General features: G+C 60.8%; 2 protein-coding genes across 8 annotated transcripts in view; both read right to left on the minus strand.

Annotated features, from left to right (window-relative positions):
- The window catches only part of ZNF512B (zinc finger protein 512B), an 11,006-nt gene extending 3,503 nt beyond the window's left edge, over nucleotides 1-7,503 (minus strand). The window contains exons 1-17 of one of the 5 annotated variants that reach the window (XM_077952204.1): nucleotides 7,387-7,503; nucleotides 6,582-6,735; nucleotides 5,480-5,602; nucleotides 5,029-5,171; nucleotides 4,539-4,667; nucleotides 3,787-4,445; nucleotides 3,457-3,683; nucleotides 3,288-3,359; nucleotides 3,042-3,185; nucleotides 2,760-2,884; nucleotides 2,589-2,681; nucleotides 2,313-2,411; nucleotides 2,067-2,237; nucleotides 1,545-1,739; nucleotides 1,233-1,334; nucleotides 903-965; nucleotides 272-370 (exon numbers count right to left, since the gene is read on the minus strand). In XM_077952204.1, the coding sequence (XP_077808330.1) occupies nucleotides 272-370; nucleotides 903-965; nucleotides 1,233-1,334; nucleotides 1,545-1,739; nucleotides 2,067-2,237; nucleotides 2,313-2,411; nucleotides 2,589-2,681; nucleotides 2,760-2,884; nucleotides 3,042-3,185; nucleotides 3,288-3,359; nucleotides 3,457-3,683; nucleotides 3,787-4,445; nucleotides 4,539-4,667; nucleotides 5,029-5,171; nucleotides 5,480-5,600 (2,442 nt within the window). In that variant the 5' untranslated portion in view covers nucleotides 5,601-5,602; nucleotides 6,582-6,735; nucleotides 7,387-7,503. Of the gene's footprint in view, nucleotides 1-271; nucleotides 371-902; nucleotides 966-1,232; nucleotides 1,335-1,544; nucleotides 1,740-2,066; nucleotides 2,238-2,312; nucleotides 2,412-2,588; nucleotides 2,682-2,759; nucleotides 2,885-3,041; nucleotides 3,186-3,287; nucleotides 3,360-3,456; nucleotides 3,684-3,786; nucleotides 4,446-4,538; nucleotides 4,668-5,028; nucleotides 5,172-5,479; nucleotides 5,603-6,581; nucleotides 6,810-7,084; nucleotides 7,227-7,386 lie in introns of those variants that run through there. The other 4 variants (XM_077952202.1, XM_077952203.1, XM_028828746.2 and 1 more) reach the window with 4 other exon arrangements.
- A 5,206-nt stretch (nucleotides 7,504-12,709) lies between these two features.
- SAMD10 (sterile alpha motif domain containing 10) lies at nucleotides 12,710-18,087 on the minus strand. 3 transcript variants are annotated; one of them, XM_028828747.2, is made up of 6 exons: nucleotides 17,569-17,723; nucleotides 16,451-16,566; nucleotides 15,439-15,604; nucleotides 15,185-15,356; nucleotides 14,298-14,438; nucleotides 12,710-14,138 (listed from the first exon to the last, which is right to left on the minus strand). In XM_028828747.2, the coding sequence occupies exons 1-6, from the start codon at nucleotides 17,575-17,577 to the stop codon at nucleotides 14,116-14,118; spliced, it is 627 nt and encodes a 208-aa protein (XP_028684580.2). In that variant the 5' UTR covers nucleotides 17,578-17,723; the 3' UTR covers nucleotides 12,710-14,115. The 3 variants fall into 3 exon arrangements, with proteins under 3 accessions (XP_028684580.2, XP_077808341.1, XP_015004038.1); XM_077952215.1 differs by lacking the exon at nucleotides 16,451-16,566 and having other exon boundaries at nucleotides 17,569-18,087; XM_015148552.3 differs by lacking the exon at nucleotides 16,451-16,566 and having other exon boundaries at nucleotides 15,439-15,620; nucleotides 17,569-17,834.
- Nucleotides 18,088-19,245: the final 1,158 nt, after the last annotated feature.

The following is a 19,245-nucleotide window of genomic DNA, read 5'->3' on the forward strand; positions in this document are numbered from 1 at the left end:
AGGACTAGGCAAGTACCCAGGGCAAGGCTGCTGGGGGCTGGACAGGCGGACACCCTCAGGGCAGCTCCAGCTCAGGGTGCAAGCCTCCCAGTTCTCCCAGGGAAGCCAGACCCGACTTTGAGGAGAAACTACCAGATTTCTCCACATTGGCTGCTGTCCCAGGCACACTCCATGGGCCACTGATCTCTCCACCCACAAGGGGTGCCCAACCCCAGCCCCGTCCCCTCCTGGGCTAGCCCCCAGCCACAGGCCCTAGTGATGGCCCTTGCACCTCTGCATGGGTCTTGAGGATGTGGTATTTGACGCCACTCTCAGAGCTGAACTCCTTCGGACACAGCAGGCAGTGGTACTTCCCCGCCAGGTGGGCCCCCTGCAATGCACAGACAGGCCAGTGCCTCAGCCCTTGGAGGACCCAGATCTGTCCTAAGCCCTTACTCATGGCTAAAGGGTCAAAGTCAGGGGTGGCCAAAGGAAAGCTGTGGCTATCTGTGCTGGACAGTGCTGGGGGTGACTGGGTTGCCGGGGCTGCAGGGGTGGTGGGGAGAGGAAGGGTAGGGAGAGGCAGGTGCCCAGGGGAAGAGTTGCAGACCTTTGCTAAGCATCCCTTATTCTAAGCCAGTGTGCCATCTGCCTGGGTCGGGGTGCCCACTCATGCCTACATGGACACAGAACTCCGAGGACAGGACTAGGACTCATTGGCTTGCGGCTGGGGTTAGGGGTGAGGGAGGTGTCCTAGGCTGGCCATCAGCCTCCAGCCAGTCTCTGGGTTCGTGGAAGAGGAGGCCACATAGAACAAGTGGGGGGCAGGGCAGGGTCCCACACTATTTTGTGGGAGGCCCAGGTGGGGTGAGCTGGGATCTCTGAGCGCAGCACTTGGCCGTGGGGCGGGCCCCAGAACTGACCTTGCTGCAGCTGGCAAGGTGAGCCTTGAGTCCGGACACACTGGAGTAGATGGCTTCACAGCACTGCAGGGGAGGCAGCCGTGGGCGAGGGCCGCTGGTGGGCACCCCACACCAAGATACACCCCTGCCCTATCCCAGGGGATCTCTGAGACCTCTTTGGGACAAGTGAGGGGGTGTGAGTCCTGGGAATCGGGCAGGCTGGGCATGCAAGGCCTGGGGTGGTCTGGGCACCTCCTGAAAGCTCTCAGCCTCCACTCCTGCTCTGAGGGCCACACCTGGGCTCTGTCCCTGTGTGGGTCCCCACGCCCCCACCCGGCGGCCTCTGCTCACATCATTGGGACAGTTGACGTGGCCTTTCTCCTTCACTTCATTCTTCCATGCCTCTAGCAGCTGGGGGTTCAGCGTGGGGAGCCCTGGCCGAGTGTAGTTGAGCTGTGAATTCGACAGCACCAGGGTGAGCCTGAGGCCAGGAGACACCCCAGCTGCTCTAAGAACACTCGCCTTGGCAGCAGGCAACACTCGCCACAGATGGCGGGGGCAACGGGTGGCCCAGGTCACGGGGCGGCTGTCCCAAGGCTCAGGCCAAGGCATGTCCCGCCCAGAGGCCACAGCGCTGTCCACAATACTGGGTGGGCAGCTCACCCGTGCGGTCTCGGGCACGAGGTCATCCTTCATGCGCCGCTTGGTCCAGTCGCGGGCCAGCTCGTCCTCTGCTATCTCCTGCAGGTGGAACACCGCCACCTGGGCCGACGTGCGGCGGACACGCCCGCTTGGGGTCCGCTCCACACCCAGCAGGTCCTCAGCCTCGGGGGACTTGTCTGTGGGCTCCTCAGGGGGCTGAAGGGCAGGAAGGCATGGAGGCTAGAGTGAGCCGCAGGAGCAAGAGGCAGGTCGGCGCACAGTGAGGCCACCCCAAGGCCGGTGGACCCACAGGCCTCGTAGTGTGCTGGGGACACGGCTGACGCAGGCAACCCGAGGGAACAGGGAGGTTTCACCCTCCCGCCCACCAGGACACCCGCCTCTCACAGAGAGGGGTGGGAAACACATGCGTTAGGCGGCACATGGACAAATACGGTTGGTACCCGAGGCACACAGAACACACACGGCAAACAGGAGCAAGCATGGTGCCACGGAACGGATGCCACAGAACGGAGAGCCACTCACAGGGGCCGTGTGCTCCGAGCGCACGTGGTAGTCGTGGCCGGCCTTGGATCGGTATGTCTTGCCACAGTGGGTGCAGGGGAAGGAGGGGCTGTCCACCTCGCAGGGCGGCTTCCCACAGCGCCGCTGGTGGTACTGGTAGCCCATGAGGCTGGAGAAGGCAGCCCCGCAACCCTGGGGGTCAGGCCAGAGGGTGGGTGAGTGGCCAGCAGGGCCCCCCCACCCCACACTGCCGTGGCCCCCACTGACCTCCTGGGGGCAGCGTAGCCGTCCCATCTGCTTCAGCACCTTGCGCAGCCGCTCGCGCTCCTCCTGCTCACCCCCCTCAGAGGCCTCGGCGTCAGAGGGCTGGGGACGGGGTGAACGTCGGTGACCCACCACCACCACCACAGGTCCCTGCCCTGGCCCTGCCCCACCCAGGTGTTGGGCCACCGTCATCCGAGGCTAGAAACTGGGGGAGCTGTGGTGAAGGTGGGGTGTGAGGTCAGAGGTCACGCTGGACAGGTGCTGGGGGCCCGACGGTACCTTGGCACTGTGCTCGGCCATGGTGTGGTAGTTGAGCCCAGCTTTGGACTTGAACTGCTTCCGGCAGTGCTGGCACTTGAGTGCATCCTGAAGCTGCAGATGGCGCAGGTGTGAGAAGCCTGCCTGCGGCCGGGGCACCTCCCTCCCAGCGCCTTCCGGGAGCTGCCTTACCTTCTGACACACCTCCATGTGCTTCTTGAGCCCCACGAGCGTCTTCCGGGTGACCACGTTGCAGGTGGGGCAGACGGCTTCCCCGCGCTCGTGGATGGCCCTCTGCCACTGCTCTTCAGGGCCACCTGTGGGGAAGGCAGGGGCCTCGAAGGCTTGTGGGGACCCCTGGGTGGCCTGGACACCAGGCACAGAATCCAGCCTCCACACTCAGCCCCCATCCCTGTGCTGTGGGATCTACCCGCGTTCTAGAGCTGCCCTGAGCCCCTGCCAGGCAGCCCCTACCTGGAGCTGGGTGGGCCATGGGGGCTGGTGCCTCCTTGCTGACAGTGATGGGGGCTGGCACCTTCTTCCGGGCATCCTCAGGGCCTGGCCCCTCCTGCTTCTTGGAGCGGTGAACTCGGGCCTTGTCCTCAGCTTTGACCAGGCCTGTGTGCACACATGGGGTGGAGAGAGGCAGGGGTGGGCTCAGGGGCTGCCGCTCAGTGGACAGCCCCAGCCCTGGAAGTGCACACCGGGCTGGGGTCTTACCTTTGAGCCCAAAGGTCCCTGAGATGGATGGCTGCTCCCCTGTAAACTTCTTGGGTGTTTTCTGTTTCCTTCCTGACTCGGGGAGAGAAAACGGGGGCCAAGATTCTGGTCAAATAACCGTCAGGAGCCGAGCCTGTGCCGGCCGCCACCCCTGGGGCTCTCATCTTACTGTGCTTCGTGCGCTCGGGGTCCTCCTCAGGCGGGGACGCAGGGCCTGCAGCCCTCAGTGCCTCCACGCCCCCCGACGGCCTGCTGCCTGGCGACAAGGAGCCACTGCTGGCATCTGCACTCAGCTGGAAGGCCGAGCTCTGGCCCATGGTGGAGGGGCCGTACTCCCCATTCTCTGGCCTGGCCTGCTTGGGTGGAATTGGGCAGGTGTCCAGGCCGTCCGCAGCCCTGCAGGGAGCAGGTGAGGTGAGGGCCAGGAGGGCCTAACTTTGGGCCCCATTACCCCCAGGCCATGGCCGAGGAGCACCCCGGCCTGGAACGAGCCCCATACCTTTTCTTACCACTGTTCCTCCCTGTGGCACGAGGTGCTTTGTTTTCCGACTTGGTCAGCAGCACCATTTTGCAGGGCGGTGTGTGTCTGCTGATGGCAATGGGCCTGCTGACTGTCACCGGCTTGCTGACCACAATGGGCCTGCTGACTGTCACTGGCTTGGTGACCGGCACGGGTTTCGTAACTGTCACAAGTTTTGTGACCGTAATGGGTTTGGTGACAGGTACAGGTTTGGTGACTGGCACAGACTTGGTGACTGTGATGGGTTTGGTGACTGGCACAGGCCTAGTGACCGGCATGGCCTTGGTGACTGGCATGGGCCTGCTGACTGTGACAGGTTTGGTGACTGGCACGGGCCTAGTGACTGGCATGGCCTTGGTGACTGGCATGGGTCTGCCAACAGAGACTGGCTTGCTGATGCCAATGGGTTTGCTGACACCCACGGGTTTGCCAATAGTGACAGGTTTGCTCACTCCAATGGGCTTGCTGACCCCAACGGGCCGGCTGATGGTGACCGGCCTGCTGATGGGCCCAGGCTTGGAGGCAGGCAGAGGTCGGTCCATGTGGTTCCAAATCCGGTGTTTCTCCAGCTGGGTCTTAGAGGTGAATGCAGCCTCGCAGAAGGGGCAGGGGAAGGCGAGCCGATCTGAGATGGCACCCTGGGCAGGGAGGGCGGGTGTGGGACAGGGCCCCAAGGGCCTCTGCCCAGACACACCCCAAGGCCTCCTCTTCCCTGACCCACAGTCCCTTACCCCTTGGCACCGCTGGTAATGGTACTTGAGCCCGTAGATGCTGGGGAACTCCAGCCAGCACCCCGAGTTTGGACACTTCACCCTCGAGTGTGCCTTGAACTCATCCTTCCAGTCGTTCATCAGGGAGAGCTAGGTGTGGGGAAAGGTGGTGCTGCTGACCCGCAGCCACCCGGGCCACTGCCAGCCCGAGCCCCACACTCAGAGCCCTCCCTGGGCCTGCAGGGTGCACACACCACATGAGCCCCTCAACATCGGACTGCAGTGGGAATTCAAGCCACCCAGCAGGGGCCATGCACAAGACCTGCTCTAGGAGCCCAGAATCTCCCGGCACACCAGATATAAAGCCAGACCACATGAAGCCTGCCAGGCCAGTGCCCACACCTTGAGGCACAGAGTTGGTACCAGATGTGCAGAGGACAAATCAGGGCAGGGCAGTGGCTGGACAGGGAGACCCCAGCATGAGCCCCACCATGGCCCTGAGGGAGCTCACAGGAATGTCTCGGAGGGCCTGGTTCTCGGCTTTTGGCCGCCCCTTTTTCTTCCCTTCTGTCTTGTCGCTGGCTGGACTTCCTGGGTCAAAGCAGAGAGGGGCTTGGCCAGGCACTGTCTGTCCACCACGGACCACCGGCATCCCTGCAGCACATAACACAGCAAGGCTCGGAAGCTGTGTAGCACTGTCTACCACTGGGGGCTGCACAGGCCCACAGTGAGCGCCACTGTCCCAACACCAGGGCACCGGGAGCAGGGGCTGTGGCCAGCTGAGGACAAGAACCCAGGGCCCTGGGCGATGTCCAAGGCAACCCTTCCCCTGGTAAGGTCCTTGGGAACTCAAGGGGCCTAGCTGGGTACCTGGAGACAGGATGCCCGGGGCCGTGGCCCACTCCTACCCCTTGCTGCCCAGAACCATGCCCAGAATTGACTTTGGCCCTGACTCCTCTTACCCATCTTCGGTGGATCATGCAGCATTGGAAGTCGGACCTCCTTTCGACTGCCATCCTTCCCGGGACCACTCTTGCTGGACCCCGGGGGCCGACGGCCTCCAACGCAGAAAGGATCCGTCATCTCTGCGGAGCAAGTAGACAATCTGTGAGGCCTGACGGGCCCCACTCAGAACACGTGGTGAGGCTGCCCTGGAGCCCCGCCCTTGGCAGGTCCTCGCTGGTCAGGGAAGAGGGGCCTGCCCTCCTGTGGTTTTGTTCACGTGGGAAAAGCAAGTGATGGGGGGTTCTGACTTAGGGGAGGGGCTGCCAGCCAAGGTCTCCCCAGATAACCCAGGAGGCGTCATCAGTTTGGAAGGATCTAGTCCTGTCCTGAGACCCTCACCAGCTTCCAGATCCCCTTCCCAACACACAGCCCCATAGCTGCAGAGATGATGCTGGAGGTGATGCTGGGAGGGGTGTGCCCCCGGGAGAGGTGCCTTGTGCAGGAGGAAGGAGGCTGGCAACATTCCTCCAGGGGACAATTATGTCTCCGATGATGGCTGCTGGCTCACAAGCTGCCCGGGCCCAGCAGTGGGGGCACAGCTTCTCACTGGGGCCCTGGTACCCTCCCATGCAGACCTGATGCAATGCCAACCTACCCAGGCAGGTACCCTTGGAATCTTCTCTCCAGACACAGATGGAAAACAGCCAAGGTGGGCACTGAGGACCCCCAGCCCACTCCAGCCCTGCACCAGGCTTCTGTCTCTGTTCTGGCTGAGCTATCCCCCCTGACCCTCTTCACAGACTTGTCTGCGGGCCTGGCAGGCTGACCCGCCCCCAATCTCTCTCTGGAACTCTCAGTCCCCTGCCCACAGACCCATTACCACCACCTCAGCCAAACAAGTAGTGGAAGCACTAGCAGTGAAGGCCCAGGCTGCTGGCCAGAGAGAATGCCCTGCTGCCCAACGCTGGGCCCCCCCGAGGTCCTGTGCTGCTGGGAACCCCATCCTGAGAGCTGGGGAGCAGAGGAGACTCTGGGCTCAGCCCTGTGGAAAAGCCACGGAAAGAGGTGGGACAGGAAGCAGGGTGAGGGCTGGGTGGGCAGGTGGCCCCCTCCTGATACCTTCTAATTAACTTAGATCAGAGGGGATGGGAAGGGGCTGCTGTGTCCAGGAGGGCCAGAGAGCTGAGGTCAGAGGTCAGGACAGTCACTGCCCATTGCCAAGGGGGAGGCCAGTGTCCGGGCACAAAGTTCTCTGGAAGTCCTCACTTTGCAACTTTGAAAGGAGACAGGGTCCGCATGAGTCATCCCAGCACCTGACGACCCCGGTGGCCCCAATTTTTCTGAAGCCTGGGAGAAGAATTCAGAGTAGTGGGACCTGAGGCCAGGGCCGGCCTGGGAGGTAGAGACGCGACTGGCGCCCCGGGCGAGAAGGGGCTTCGGCCCTCCCGAGCCCAGCGGGCACACGGAGCCCTGGCGGGGAGAGGGGGCTCCGCCGCGCTGCGCGCAGGAGACGCCAGCAGCGGGTCCGCCGCGTAGGCCGTTCGGCCCGGGACCCCGGCCCAGGCTGGCGCGCGGGTGAGCGCGGCCAGGGACGCGCACCTGGGGCCAGCCTCGCCACCCACCTGTCACCTGGGGCCGGGAGCGGGCGCGGGCGCGGGGCGCGGGCCTCGGCCTGGCCGGGCAGGGCCGATCGCGGGCGCGGGGTGGGGGGGCGAAGGCAGTGAACCAAAATGGCGACTTTTTCTGGAGAAGGAGGAGGCAGGAAGACGGCGCCGGCGCGGGGCGCGGGGGCTCGGGCGCGGCGGGGGGCGGGGGGGCTCCGGGCCCGGCCCCCTCCTCGGCCTGCGCGCGGGGTCGAGATCCGGGGCGCGGTGGGCGCCGGGGCTGCGGCCAGATCGGGGCTGGGGCACGGCCGGGCGCTTACCTGCGGCGCCCAGCGGGGCTGCGGCCGGGCCGAGCCGGGCCGGGGTGGGGGGCGCGGGGCGCGGGGCGCGGGGCGGTGGGTCCGGGCGGCGCAGGCTGCGCGCCGCGCTGCGCACATGCGCGCTCCCGCCCCTCCCACCTTTGACAGTTTTACTGCGGGGGGGAGGGGGCGAACTCTCGCGTTATTCCCGCGGCCGCTCCGCGGCGGGGAGGGGGCGGGGAGGGGGCGGGGAGGGGGCCCGGCGCTGGCCTGTGGTCCCCCCCCCGCGGTTCCGCCCCCGTCGGCCGGGCCCGCAGTCCGGAGTAGCCAGTTCTGCCGTCCTGGGGCGCGGGGAGTTTTTTGGACAGTGGGGTAAACTGAGGCCCGATAGGGGCGCTGGGCACTGCCCGGAGTCCGGCGCGCACGGATTGAGGCGACCTGATTCCGCCGCATCCTGGCCCGCGCGGCGAGGGTGGTCTCTGGGCTCGAGTCCCTGACCTCTGGCCCTGGGGGCCGTGCACCGGCAAAGCAGGATTCAGCCTCTTTCCAGCCGGCCCTGAGACCACTTTTGCGACTGGCCCCTGGCGGTGCCTGGTGGCTTGAGGCCATGGAGCTTCACTGGGGTCACTGACCATTGGGTCAACCTTTCCCAGCTCTGGGGGCAGTGGTTCTGAACCAGTGCCAGGGCCTTCCCTGCCCCATATCCTGGGCTTCTGCAGGGGGCACTGGGGTCCGGTGTGGGCTGAGTGGTCTGGAGGCGACGGGGCACTGACACCACAGGACTTGAGAATTGAATGAGGCAGAGAAAGGTGTAGCTCTCCTAAAGAGGACGGAGGAGGCCCCACACGGGACTAGCACAGGACCCGCAAGAATCTCCCCCAGGAGAGTCCTGTCCTGTCCTGTCTGTCTGTCTGTCTGTCTGTCTGTCTGTCTTTCTTTCTCTTTTTCTTTCTTCTTTCTTTTTCTTTCTTTCTTTCCTTCCTTCGTTCTCTTCCTTCTCTTCCTTCCCTTCCCTCTCTTCCTTCCTTTTCTCCTTCCTTCCTTTTTCCTTCCCTCCCTTCTCTTCCCTCCCTCCCTTCTTCTTTCCTTCCCTCCCTCCCTCCCTTCCTTCTTCTTTCCTTCCCTCCCTCCCTCCCTTCCTTCTTCTTTCCTTCCTTCCTTCTCTTCTGTTCCCTCCCTCCCTTCCTCCCTTCCTTCCTTCTCTTGCTTTCCTTCCCTTCCTCCCTTCCTGCCTTTTCTCCTTCCTTCCTTCCCTTCCTTCTCTTCCCTCCCTCCCTTCCTTTCTTCTTCCTCCCTTCCTTCCCTCCCTTCCTTCCCTCCCTTCCCTTTCTCCTTCCTCTCTCTCTTTCTTTCTTTCTTTTTTTTTTTTGAGAGGGAGTCTCGCTCTGTCGCCCAGGCTGGAGTGCAATGGCCGGATCTCAGCTCACTGCAAGCTCCGCCTCCCGGGTTCCCGCCATTCTCCTGCCTCAGCCTCCCGAGTAGCTGGGACTACAGGCGCCCGCCACCTCGCCCGGCTAGTTTTTTGTATTTTTTAGTAGAGACGGGGTTTCACCGTGTTAGCCAGGATGGTCTCGAACTCCTGACCTCGTGATCCGCCCGTCTCGGCCTCCCAAAGTGCTGGGATTACAGGCTTGAGCCACCGCGCCCGGCCTCTTCCTCTCTTTCTTTCTTTCTCTTCTCCCCTCCCCTCTCTCCCCCTCCCCTCCCTTCCCCTCTTCTCCTTTCTCTCCTTTCTTCTCCTTTCTTTTTTTCTTCTTGAGATAGGGTCTTGCTCTGTCATTCAGGCTGGAATGCAGTGGTGTGATCTTGGCACACTGCAGCCTCTACCACCTGGGCTCAAGCAGTCCTCCCACCTCAGCCTCCCAAGTAGCTGGAACTACAGGTGTGCGCCACCTCACCTGGCTAAGTTTTAAAGTATTCATAGAGACGAGGTCTTTCTCTATCGACCAGTCTGGTCTTGAACTCCTGGGCTCAAGCCGTCTTCCTGCCTCAGCCTCCCACAGTGTGGGCATTACAGGTGTGACCCACCGCCTCTGGCTAGGAGGGCCTTTTTTTTTTTTTTTTAGAGTCTTGCTCTGTCGCCCAGGCTGGAGTGCAGTGGTGTGATCTCGGCTCACTGCAAGCTCCGCCTCCCGGGTTCACGCCATTCTCCTGCCTCAGCCTCCCGAGTAGCTGGGACCACAGGCGCCCACCTCTACGCCTGACTAATTTTTTTTGTATTTTTAGTAGAGACGGGGTTTCACCGTGTTAGCCAGGATGGTCTCGATCTCCTGACCTCATGATCTGCCCTCCTCGGCCTCCCAAAGTGCTGGGATTACAGGTGTGAGCCACCGCGCCCGGCCTTAGGAGGGCCATTCTTACCTGTTCACAGCACCCATCTCCCAGGGAAGGCCTCAGACCTCAGGAGGGAAGAGTCAGGGAGACTCTGGGTTTTCATCTTGTGCCCACAGAGCAGTTTTTTTTTTTTTTTTTGAGATGGAGTCTGGCTCTGTCACCCAGGCTGGAGTGCAGTGGATTCATCTCCACTCCCTCCCGGGTTCAAGCAATTCTCCTGCCTCAGCCTCCCGAGTAGCTGGGATTACAGGCACGTGCCACCATGCCCAGCTGATTTTTTGTATTTTTAGTAGCGATGGGGTTTCACCAACCTGGCCAGGCTGATCTCGAACTCCTGACCTCATGATCCACCCACCTCGGCCTCCCAAAGTGCTGGGATTACAGGTGTGCGTCACCACACCCGGCCAGCATTTTTTTTAAAACCATGTGCACATACTATTTTTACAATTAAAACAGACTTTTAAAGGTTTCGTAAGGCCCCTTTTTGCATACTACAAACATTCTGGACTCCTTAAAATTGATGTGGGCTGGAAGTTGCTAGTCAGGAAATGGAGCTACCAGGTGTGCCTCCTTCACTGGGGCCCTTCCGGCCCAGTGGGCCCCTTTCCCTGTCCCCTGTGGGGCAAGCTCAGAGGCACTGCTGGGGGGGTTGGGCAATGAGATTTTTGTCTTTCTTCAAAGGGGCCTGGGATCTGCTTCACTCAAGGCTGGCACAGAGCACTCACAGCAAGATTGCCTCTTGCGGAAGAGGCAGTCAGTCCATCCTTCCCTCGGGAATCTGAGCCAGAGAGAGGCCAGTGCACACCAGCCTGTGTGACCCGAGGAGGAAGGGGAGGGCATTCCCTGCAAGGCTAGCATCATGTTCTTCCCTTGTTGACCTTTCCCACCCTGGGGACAGGACCAGCAGGATTTCCTGAGGGGTCAGTGTGTGTCCCCTTAGGTGCATCCAAGGCCGTCAGCTTTCCCTGTGTAAGTCTGGGTGTCCATACATGCGACCTGTTTGGACATTGCCGTGTCAGGATATGACAGTGTCCTGTGCTAGGTGAGGGCAATGCCTGACTGTATTTTAGCATCTGGGTGATTAGACATCAGGGTGCCTGGGGACAATGTGTCTGGATTTCAGCATCCATATGTCCAGGCTGTGGCATGTCTCAGTGTCAGGGTGCTGGTGAGGGACGGCTGTTTTCTGTGAGCATCAACATGCCAGGGTGTTGTGTAATACACTGCGTTTGTGTGCGCCGGGGATGTGCTGTGTCCCATGTGTTTCTACGTGTTAGGAGGTCATTGTCTGTCTGCATGCTAGTATTTGTGTATTTGTGTAATGACATCTTTGTATGGGGGCATGCTGTTATATACCTTTGTGTCTGTGTGTCTGGCCAACTCCATGCACGTGTTTGTGTTTGTTGGTGTTTGCTGGTGTCAGTGTCATTGCATCTCTGTGTATGAGTGTCTGTGTGTGGTGGCCTCTGAGTTTTCTTTTCTTTTTTTTTTTTTTTTTTTGAGGCGGAGTCTCGCTCTGTCGCCCAGGCTGGAGTGCAGTGGCATGATATCGGCTCACTGCAAGCTCCGCCTCCCAAGTTCACGCCATTCTCCTGCCTCAGCCTCCTGAGTAGCTGGGACTACAGGCGCCCGCCACCTCGCCCGGCTAATTTTTTGTATTTTTAGTAGAGACAGGGTTTCACCCTGTTAGCCAGGATGGTCTTGATCTCCTGACCTCGTGATCCGCCTGCCTTGGCCTCCCAAAGTGCTGGGATTACAGGCGTGAGCCACTGCGCCCGGCCAACCTCTGAGTTTTTATGTGTCTGATTGCTGTGTGTGTGTGTGTGTGTCAGGGTGTGTGCTGTGATCTGTGTGTGTTTGAGACAGGGTCTTGCTCTGTTGCCCAGGCTGGAGTACAGTTGTGTGGTCAGAGCTCATTGTGCCTTGAACTCCTGGACTCAAGGAATCCTCCTGCCTCAGCCTACCAAGTAGCTGGGACTACAGGTGTGCGCCACCTTGCCTGGCTAGTTTCCAAAGTTTTTGTAGAGATGGGGTCTCGCTATGCTGCACAGGCTGGTCTTGAACTCCTGGCCTCCAGCGACACCCCTGCCTTGGTCTCCCACAGTGCTGGGATTGCAGGCATGGGCCACCGCGCCCGGCCGGATGTTCGTGTGTTATCCCTGAACGTGGGAATGGAATCTTATTGGGAAAGGGTATTTGCAGATGTGATTAAAGGTCTTGCGATGAGGAGATTATCCTGTATTACCCAGGTGGCCCTAAGTCCAAGCATCCTTATAAGAGGGAGACAGAGGTAGATTTTTTTTTTTTTTTTTTTTTGAGACGGAGTCTCGCTCTGTCGCCCAGGCTGGAGTGCAGTGGCGCGATCTCGGCTCACTGCAAGCTCCGCCTCCCGGGTTCACGCCATTCTCCTGCCTCAGCCTCCGAGTAGCTGGGACTACAGGCGCCCGCCACCACGCCCGGCTAGTTTTTTGTATTTTTAGTAGAGACGGGGTTTCACCGTGGTCTCGATCTCCTGACCTTGTGATCGGCCCGCCTCGGCCTCCCAAAGTGCTGGGATTACAGGCTTGAGCCACCGCGCCCGGCAGAGGTAGATTTGAGAGACAGAAGAGGAGGTGATCTGATTACAGAGGTGGGGACGGGTAATGCCCATGAGCCCGAGTTCTCCCGGCAGCTACTGGAAGCTGGAGAGGCGAGGAGTCTCCCCAGGAGGCCCCGGGAGAGCTGGATTTTGGACTGCGGCCTCCAGAACTGTGAGAGAATGAGTGTCTGCTGTTCTCAGCACCCCTCGGTGGTCCTCTGTCATGGCAGCCGCAGGACCCTCACGCGCTGTCTGGGCTGTCCCTTCCAGCGTGCCGGGCGTCGTGTCCAGCGCTGGGGGCCGCGCGCGGGTGTGGCTTGAGCCCTGTTTCCAGCCTCTGCGCTGCGGTTGCCCGGACGCCTCTCCGGGGAGCGACGCCACTGCCCCCTCGTGGCCGCGGCTGCCCGGACGCCCTCTCGCAGACGCAGCATGGCCAGCACTTGGGAACCAGCTTTATTTCTGATTATTATTATTATTTTTTTGTCAGAGTATAAAAAAGTGAGCACAAAACAAGGAAGACGAGACAGGCGTGCGTGAGCCAGGGCAAGACAGAGGAGGAGGGAGGGGAGCAGAGGCGGACGGGCATCCCGGGTGAGGGCTGATGGTGGGAGGCAGGCAGAATACTTGGGCAGCCACACAGGGGCAGGGATGAGGGTCTCCCCTTGTTGGGGGCTTACGGGAGGGGAGCGGCCAGGCCAGTTGTCCAAATTCTACCTGGGACCCGCAGTGACCAGCCTTGAGTCTGGAGGCTCAAAGCACACAGAGGGGACTGGGGGCTCAGCCTCATCTGTCCCTGAGATTTTCAGAAGCCCCGAGGGGATCGGGAGAGGGCAGAGGCACAAGAGGGCGGGGCTGGCCAGGGCTGCCCTCACTGTCCTTCCGCCAGGCAGCACCAGCCCTGAACCACCCAGAGAGGGGTTGCTCGGGTCTCTGGGCGGGTGTAGGGGAAGCGGCCCTGGGGAGGCCTCTCCCCTGAATCCTCACAGGCCTTCTTGGGAAAGCGGCAATGGGAAAGCCCACGCACAAGGCCCTTGTTCTTGAGGGCGGGAGTGGGGACCACCGTAAAAGCAAGATTTTCCCAAAGATAGGGCAGGGAGCACTGCTGAGCCTGGGCCCTGGGCACAGAGCCACCTGGACAGTGCTGAGGTCCTTGTTGTGCCACATTTTGTCTCTGGTGCTTGGTCAATCTGGGCCTTTCTCAGCTTTCTTCTCATGAATAGAGGGGGTGTGGTGAGGATGTATAAATAATGATGAAAGTGCCTGACATGGTGCCGCTGGGCAGGTGCTGATGGCCACTGCTCTAGATGATGGGTGGGCCTGCTGGGCTCCGGCAGGGGCATGGGCACAAGCCACAGGGAGCCAAGGCAACTTATGGCACCTGTGTGGGCCAACCTGGAGGTGCTGGGGAACTGCCTAGAACTGGGCTGGGTGGGTGGACAGACAGATGACTCAGCAGGCGATGGGGGACGGACATCACGTGGAGAGGGGAATGTAAATAAACAGACTCCCTGGGAGTCTGGGGGGACATCCAAACCGGCTCTGGCTCCAGGCAGCTGCCCCACATGCTGCCAGCAGCACTAGGGGAGGGCTTGGGCTCAGGTCCCAGGAGGTGGGGCCACACTCAAGCAGCCCCTACCCACCCAGCCCCAGGGCATGACCTGGAATGTCCAACCAGAGGCGCCGGGAGTGGTGATCCTGGTCCTGTCTGTCCGTTGGGCCAGCCTGACCGCCCCGGCATCCTGCAGGGTCCAAGAGGGGCTGCGGGGCCAGTTCTGCCTCCTCCCTAGCCATGGACTCCCGTCACAGTGCTGGGGTCTGGGTTCAAGCCTCAGCAGCAGCTAGGACATTTTCCCAAAGGAAGCTGTGGGGTGGAAGAGGGTGAGGATGGGGGGGGGTCTTTGGCATCATCTGCATTAGGGACCTTATTGGGGCTCACAGCCACCCCCCTGAGGTCATCCCACCCCACACTCAGAGGGGCTTCTCCATCAGCCCCCAGGCCTCTCTGGCACCTCACACTGACCTTGGCTGAGCAGCTGCAGGCTCCGCCCCTCCTCACGCACCTGCAGGCGGAGCACCTGCTGCAGCACCTCCTGCCTCTGGGCCTCCTGGGCCAGCCCCATCCGCTGCAGCTTCTCCGCATTCAGCCGCAGCAGTGCCCGGCCTGGGGAGAGGGAAGAGGGGCTGAGCTGAGGCCAACAGAGGCATCAAGAGCCAAGGCAAGGCTGGTGCCGTGGCTCACGCCTGTAATCCCAGCACTTTGGGAGGCTGAGGAGGGCAGATCACTTGAGGTCAGGAGTTCAAGACCAGCCTGGACAACATGGTGAAACCCCGTTTCTACTAAAAATATAAAAATTAGCTGGGCTTGGTGGTGTGCGCCTGTAGTCCCAGCTACTCAGGAGGCTGAGGCAGGAGGATCACTTGAACCTGGGAGGCAGAGGTTGCAGTCAGCCGAGATTGTGCCATTGCACTTCAGCCTGGACAACAGAGCGAGACTCCTTCTCAGAAACAAACAACAAACTGAGTGAAGGCACAGGCAGGGACTGAAAGAGAAAGAGGGAAGAGAGAGAGAGGAAGCAGGGTACAACGAGACTCAGAGGGAGAAAGAGAATCAGTGAAACAGATAAACTTAGAGGGAGAGAGGCAGAGGGAAAAGATGAAGAGCAAAAGGCAGGGACGGAAGAGAAAAGCCAGATGAAGATAGCACGGAGAGATGGGAAGAGACACAGAAAGAAAGGCGAAGAGATAAAAAAGACAGATTCTGCAGAGATGAAGACCAGAGGGAAGGTGGATTCACAGAAGAAACTAGACAGATGAAAACAATAGCAAGAGAAAGGCAGGCTGAGTGTGGGGAGGAGATGCTCTGAGGCAGGTAGCCCCACCCCCACAGCACCCTCAGCCCCACTGTACCGGTGATGGCATGCTGGGAGAAGGCCTCCACGTAGACGAGGTAGTTGTGGGGACAGTGCTTCTTGAGCCACTTGCAGACATCCTGCTGACTCCACAGGACCACGGGCCGGGTCAGGCCGCCCAGCGAGGGGCTTGTGTGGTACATGCCATAGTGATCAGAGTACAGCCGGCCCTGCAGGGGAGGGGCGTGGCAGCCAAAATGAGAGTGGTGGAGAGGGAGGGCAGGGATGGAGGTGGGTGGAGGGGGTGGGTACCTGGGGGGTCTCTGTGCCGGGCTGCTGCAGGAGCTTGATTGGCCTGCTGCTGGCCGCCCTCTGGCTGCGGGAGTCATGCCATGTGAGACTGGTGCCAGGTGTCCCAGGCAAGTGGCAGGGGATGCTCTCAGCTGACACCGTGTGCTCCAGGAGGGTCTGGCAGAAGCTGAAGTGGGCAGTGGCTGTGTGTGTGGGTGCCTGGTCAGGGCAGTCAAGGGCAGAACCAGAGGCTTCCTCTACTTGAGAGCTAGCTCCCTGCCCCATCTCCTCTACACTAGCGTGGGAAATCACTTCGCCAGTGAGGGGTTCCCAGGCCTCCAAAGGCAGAAGGAAGTGTGCAGGACCCGTTTTGAGGACCTCACCCAGCACGAAAAGAGAAGAACTGGGAACGCCTTTCCTCTTGCAAGTCTACAGCCCTCACTCTGGGGAGCAGAATGGATTCTGCTTAGATCAGAGGATGTGCCCACAAGGGAAGGGACCTCAGATATGGCAGGAGGAGCTGTCCTGGGACAGCCCTGACCTCACCCTTGCCTTGGGCTGGCCCACAAGCCTTGCACACACCACACCAGACCAGGAAGTGCACACACAGCCTGCTGTGAGGAAAGGCAGGTCCCGAGTCTGGGGAGGTCGTCTGTGCTGGGGAAACCGGGCTGAGGATGCTGCTTGCCCGTCGCCATTGAAGAAACCCAGTTCACACAGCCCTATCTGGCGTTGGGGCCCGACTTACTGGTTATGACTCATTGACAGCCTGAACTCTGGGCCAACCCACAAGCAGGCCTCACTCCGCAAACACGCGCTGGGCTCTCCAGCCGTGCTGCCTCCCACAGGGCCTGCAGGCCCGGGAAAACACCGGCCGTATGAATGGTGGGTACCCACTGGATATGGGCAGGTCAGCACAGGTATGTGGGGTGCAGCCATTGCTTGGGGACCCACGGTGATGCTCTGTGCTCCCTCTTCCTGCAGTAACTGCATTAAAGCATCTCATCTGAGCTTTATCATCATCTCTGCTGACCTGAGTCTCGGGAGGCAGGTGTCTTGATCCACGTCTGTTACACAGGGGCACCCCACGTTCATTGTGAATGAATGAATGAATGAAGGCTCTGTATGGTGTCTGCAAGTGAACAGAGCCTGTGGGGAGACAGAAGGCCTGCCCCTGTCTTTACAGCACCCAGGACTTCAGCAGGGCAGGTGAGGTTCCCATGCTAGGGCCCTCACCCCATCCACCCTAGAGTGACAGACCCTCCCGGCTCCAGACTCAGCCACCCACTCCACACCCAGGGCAGGGGTTGAGGATGTGTCTAGGAGGTCTGATTATTGGGGGAAAACCACATCCTACTCCCCGGTCCTCCCACCCCTGTAAGACTTAAGAGACTTAACACCTTCCTCCCCCATTCTTGCAACTTTCAGGAACAGGACCCCTGGTGACTCCAGATTTGAGGTCTAGGGTCAGCAGAGGGTGTGGTCAGTGGGCCACCGCCCCGAGGTAGCCCCTACTGCTGTGGGAAAAGATTTATTCTAAGGCTGCGCCTTCCAGCGGACAGGCACCGTGGTCTCCGGGCTTTGCAGGGCCTGCAGCGGCGGGGCTGGTGCAGAAGCGCGCGGCAGCCGGGGGAACCCGTCGGACTCCTCCGCTCACACTGCACCTGCCCAGGCCAAGCAGGCTCCGCCCATTTCCTGCCCGCACTCCCGGAGGGAGTTCCGTCCTTCCCGCGGTCTGTCGGTCCGGTCCCTCCCGCCTCAACGTCAGGATTCCAGAAGGAAATGGGGCGGGGGCACCGAGGCGGGATGTGACCTCGGCCCCCTCTCGGCCCCACTGCAAAGGCTGCGGAGGGTTTTCTCCGCGCGCAGGAAAAGGTGACCCGAGCGTAGTGCCAACCTGAACACAGGCGCCCCGGCTTGTCACCCCCTCACCCCAAGCCAAGGGCGCCCTGACCCCCAAGGCCTGAGGCTGGCTGCCCCCGAAAGCAGGACAAAGGCCACGGAACCCCGTTAAGCCGAGACATCCGCCGAATACCCCCAGCCGCCGCCGCCGCCGCTCGACACCCGCCAGGTCCCGCCCCCCCACCGTGCCTCTGGGTCCCTGAGACCCCCGCCCGCGAAATCCCCGCGCCCGGGTCCAGCCCCGCTCACCGTCCACATCCCGGCGCTCCCCGAAGCCCGCGCGCACGGCCCCGGCGCGGCCACGCGGGGGGCTCAGCTTGGACCTCAGCTCGGTGAACATGGGGCCCGCGGGTGCCAGGCCCGCGCACACGCCCCTCGCCGAGTGCAGGGCGGCCGGTGTGGCCGGCGGGGAACGCGCGCCGCCGCCCCGCCCCGCCCCAGCCGGCCCCGCGCCCGAGCCGGTCCCCGCGGCCCGCGAGTGTGCGCGGCGAGGCACCTGCCGCCGAGCCCTGTGTGCCGGGCGCGCTCCGGGAGCTCCGAGGTGTGTCGGCGGCGCGCGGGCCTGCGTGCGCCAAGGCTGTCCGCCAGGGCGAGGGGCGTCCGTGCGCCCCTGGGCACGACTCCGCGGAGAAGAGTCCCCGTGCACCTGCCGGGGGTCCTCTGAGGTCGGGCCCCTCTGTGCGTGGGGGTGGGCTGAGGAGCATCTTACGGGGGCCTTCTACCCACCAGAGCCAGGACAAGGGGCAGATCAACCCCTCCCACACACTTCCCTGGTCTCCTACCTCTTTACTCTCTCTCAAATGGGCTCCCGCTTCCCCGGAGAAACCAGCTTGACTCTTGCTTACCGCCCACCCCACTGTGAACATCAGGGTGGTTCTCCCTTCCCCCTGCAGCCCCAGAACCTGGCTCAGTGCCCGGGGGAGAGGGGGCGGTACAGTGCTCTGTAACTGAAAGGGGCTTGCCTGGAGATGGGGCAGAGAGGAACTCCAAGGAGGTTGTAACAGGCTGGAGCGGTGTGTTTGCTCCAGGACTCCAGTGAGAAGTGCTGGGATGGGGCTGGGCTGGGGAACTGTGGTTGCCTGGTGCAGTGGCAGGCCAGGCTTGCAACCAGCTATTCGGCTTGCTCTGCCCAGGAGCCTGGGTGCTCTCCCTGGGTGTATGTAGGGGCTCTGGAAGATGTCTTACAGCAGAAGGAGCAGAGATGCACACAGACATGTAGAAATGCATGCACAGAGTACAGTCATGCACGTGCACCCAGAACACGAGCACACGTGACCTCGGTGTGCACACACCCCACTAATCACACACACTAATCATACACCACTAATCACACACACTAATCACACACACTAATCATACACTGCTAATCACACACACTAATCATACACACTAATCACACACACTAATCACACACACTAATCATACACCACTAATCACACACACTAATCACACACACTAATCATACACTGCTAATCACACACACTAATCATACACACTAATCACACACACTAATCACACACACTAATCATACACCACTAATCACACACACTAATCATACACCACTAATCACACACACTAATCACACACACTAATCATACACACTAATCACACACACTAATCATACACCACTAATCACACACACTAATCACACACACTAATCACACACACTAATCATACACCACTAATCACACACACTAATCATACACACTAATCACACACACTAATCGCACACACTAATCATACACACACTAATCGCACACACTAGTCACACACACTAATCACACACACTAATCATACACACACTAATCACACACCCCACTAATCACACACACTAATCATACACCACTAATCGCACACATAGAATTCACTCACATGCTTGACAGCCGTGTTCATGTGCTGACGTGTTCCCTACAGGTCAACTACGGT

Source organism: Macaca mulatta, chromosome 10, assembly GCF_049350105.2.
Source record: "Macaca mulatta isolate MMU2019108-1 chromosome 10, T2T-MMU8v2.0, whole genome shotgun sequence".
NCBI lineage: Eukaryota > Metazoa > Chordata > Mammalia > Primates > Cercopithecidae > Macaca > Macaca mulatta.

What these genes read in the sequence shown, in the direction of transcription:
- SAMD10 (XM_077952215.1), bottom strand. Translation starts at nt 18,023, where the DNA reads ATGCTCCTCAGCCCACCCCCACGCACAGAGGGGCCCGACCTCAGAGGA. An exon ending in GGAGCGCCGGGATGTGGACG is followed by an intron (nt 15,605 to 17,568) that starts GTGAGCGGGGCT and finishes TGCCCACTTCAG; the next exon opens with CTTCTGCCAGACCCTCCTGG. An exon ending in CCGGCACAGAGACCCCCCAG is followed by an intron (nt 15,357 to 15,438) that starts GTACCCACCCCC and finishes CCTCCCCTGCAG; the next exon opens with GGCCGGCTGTACTCTGATCA.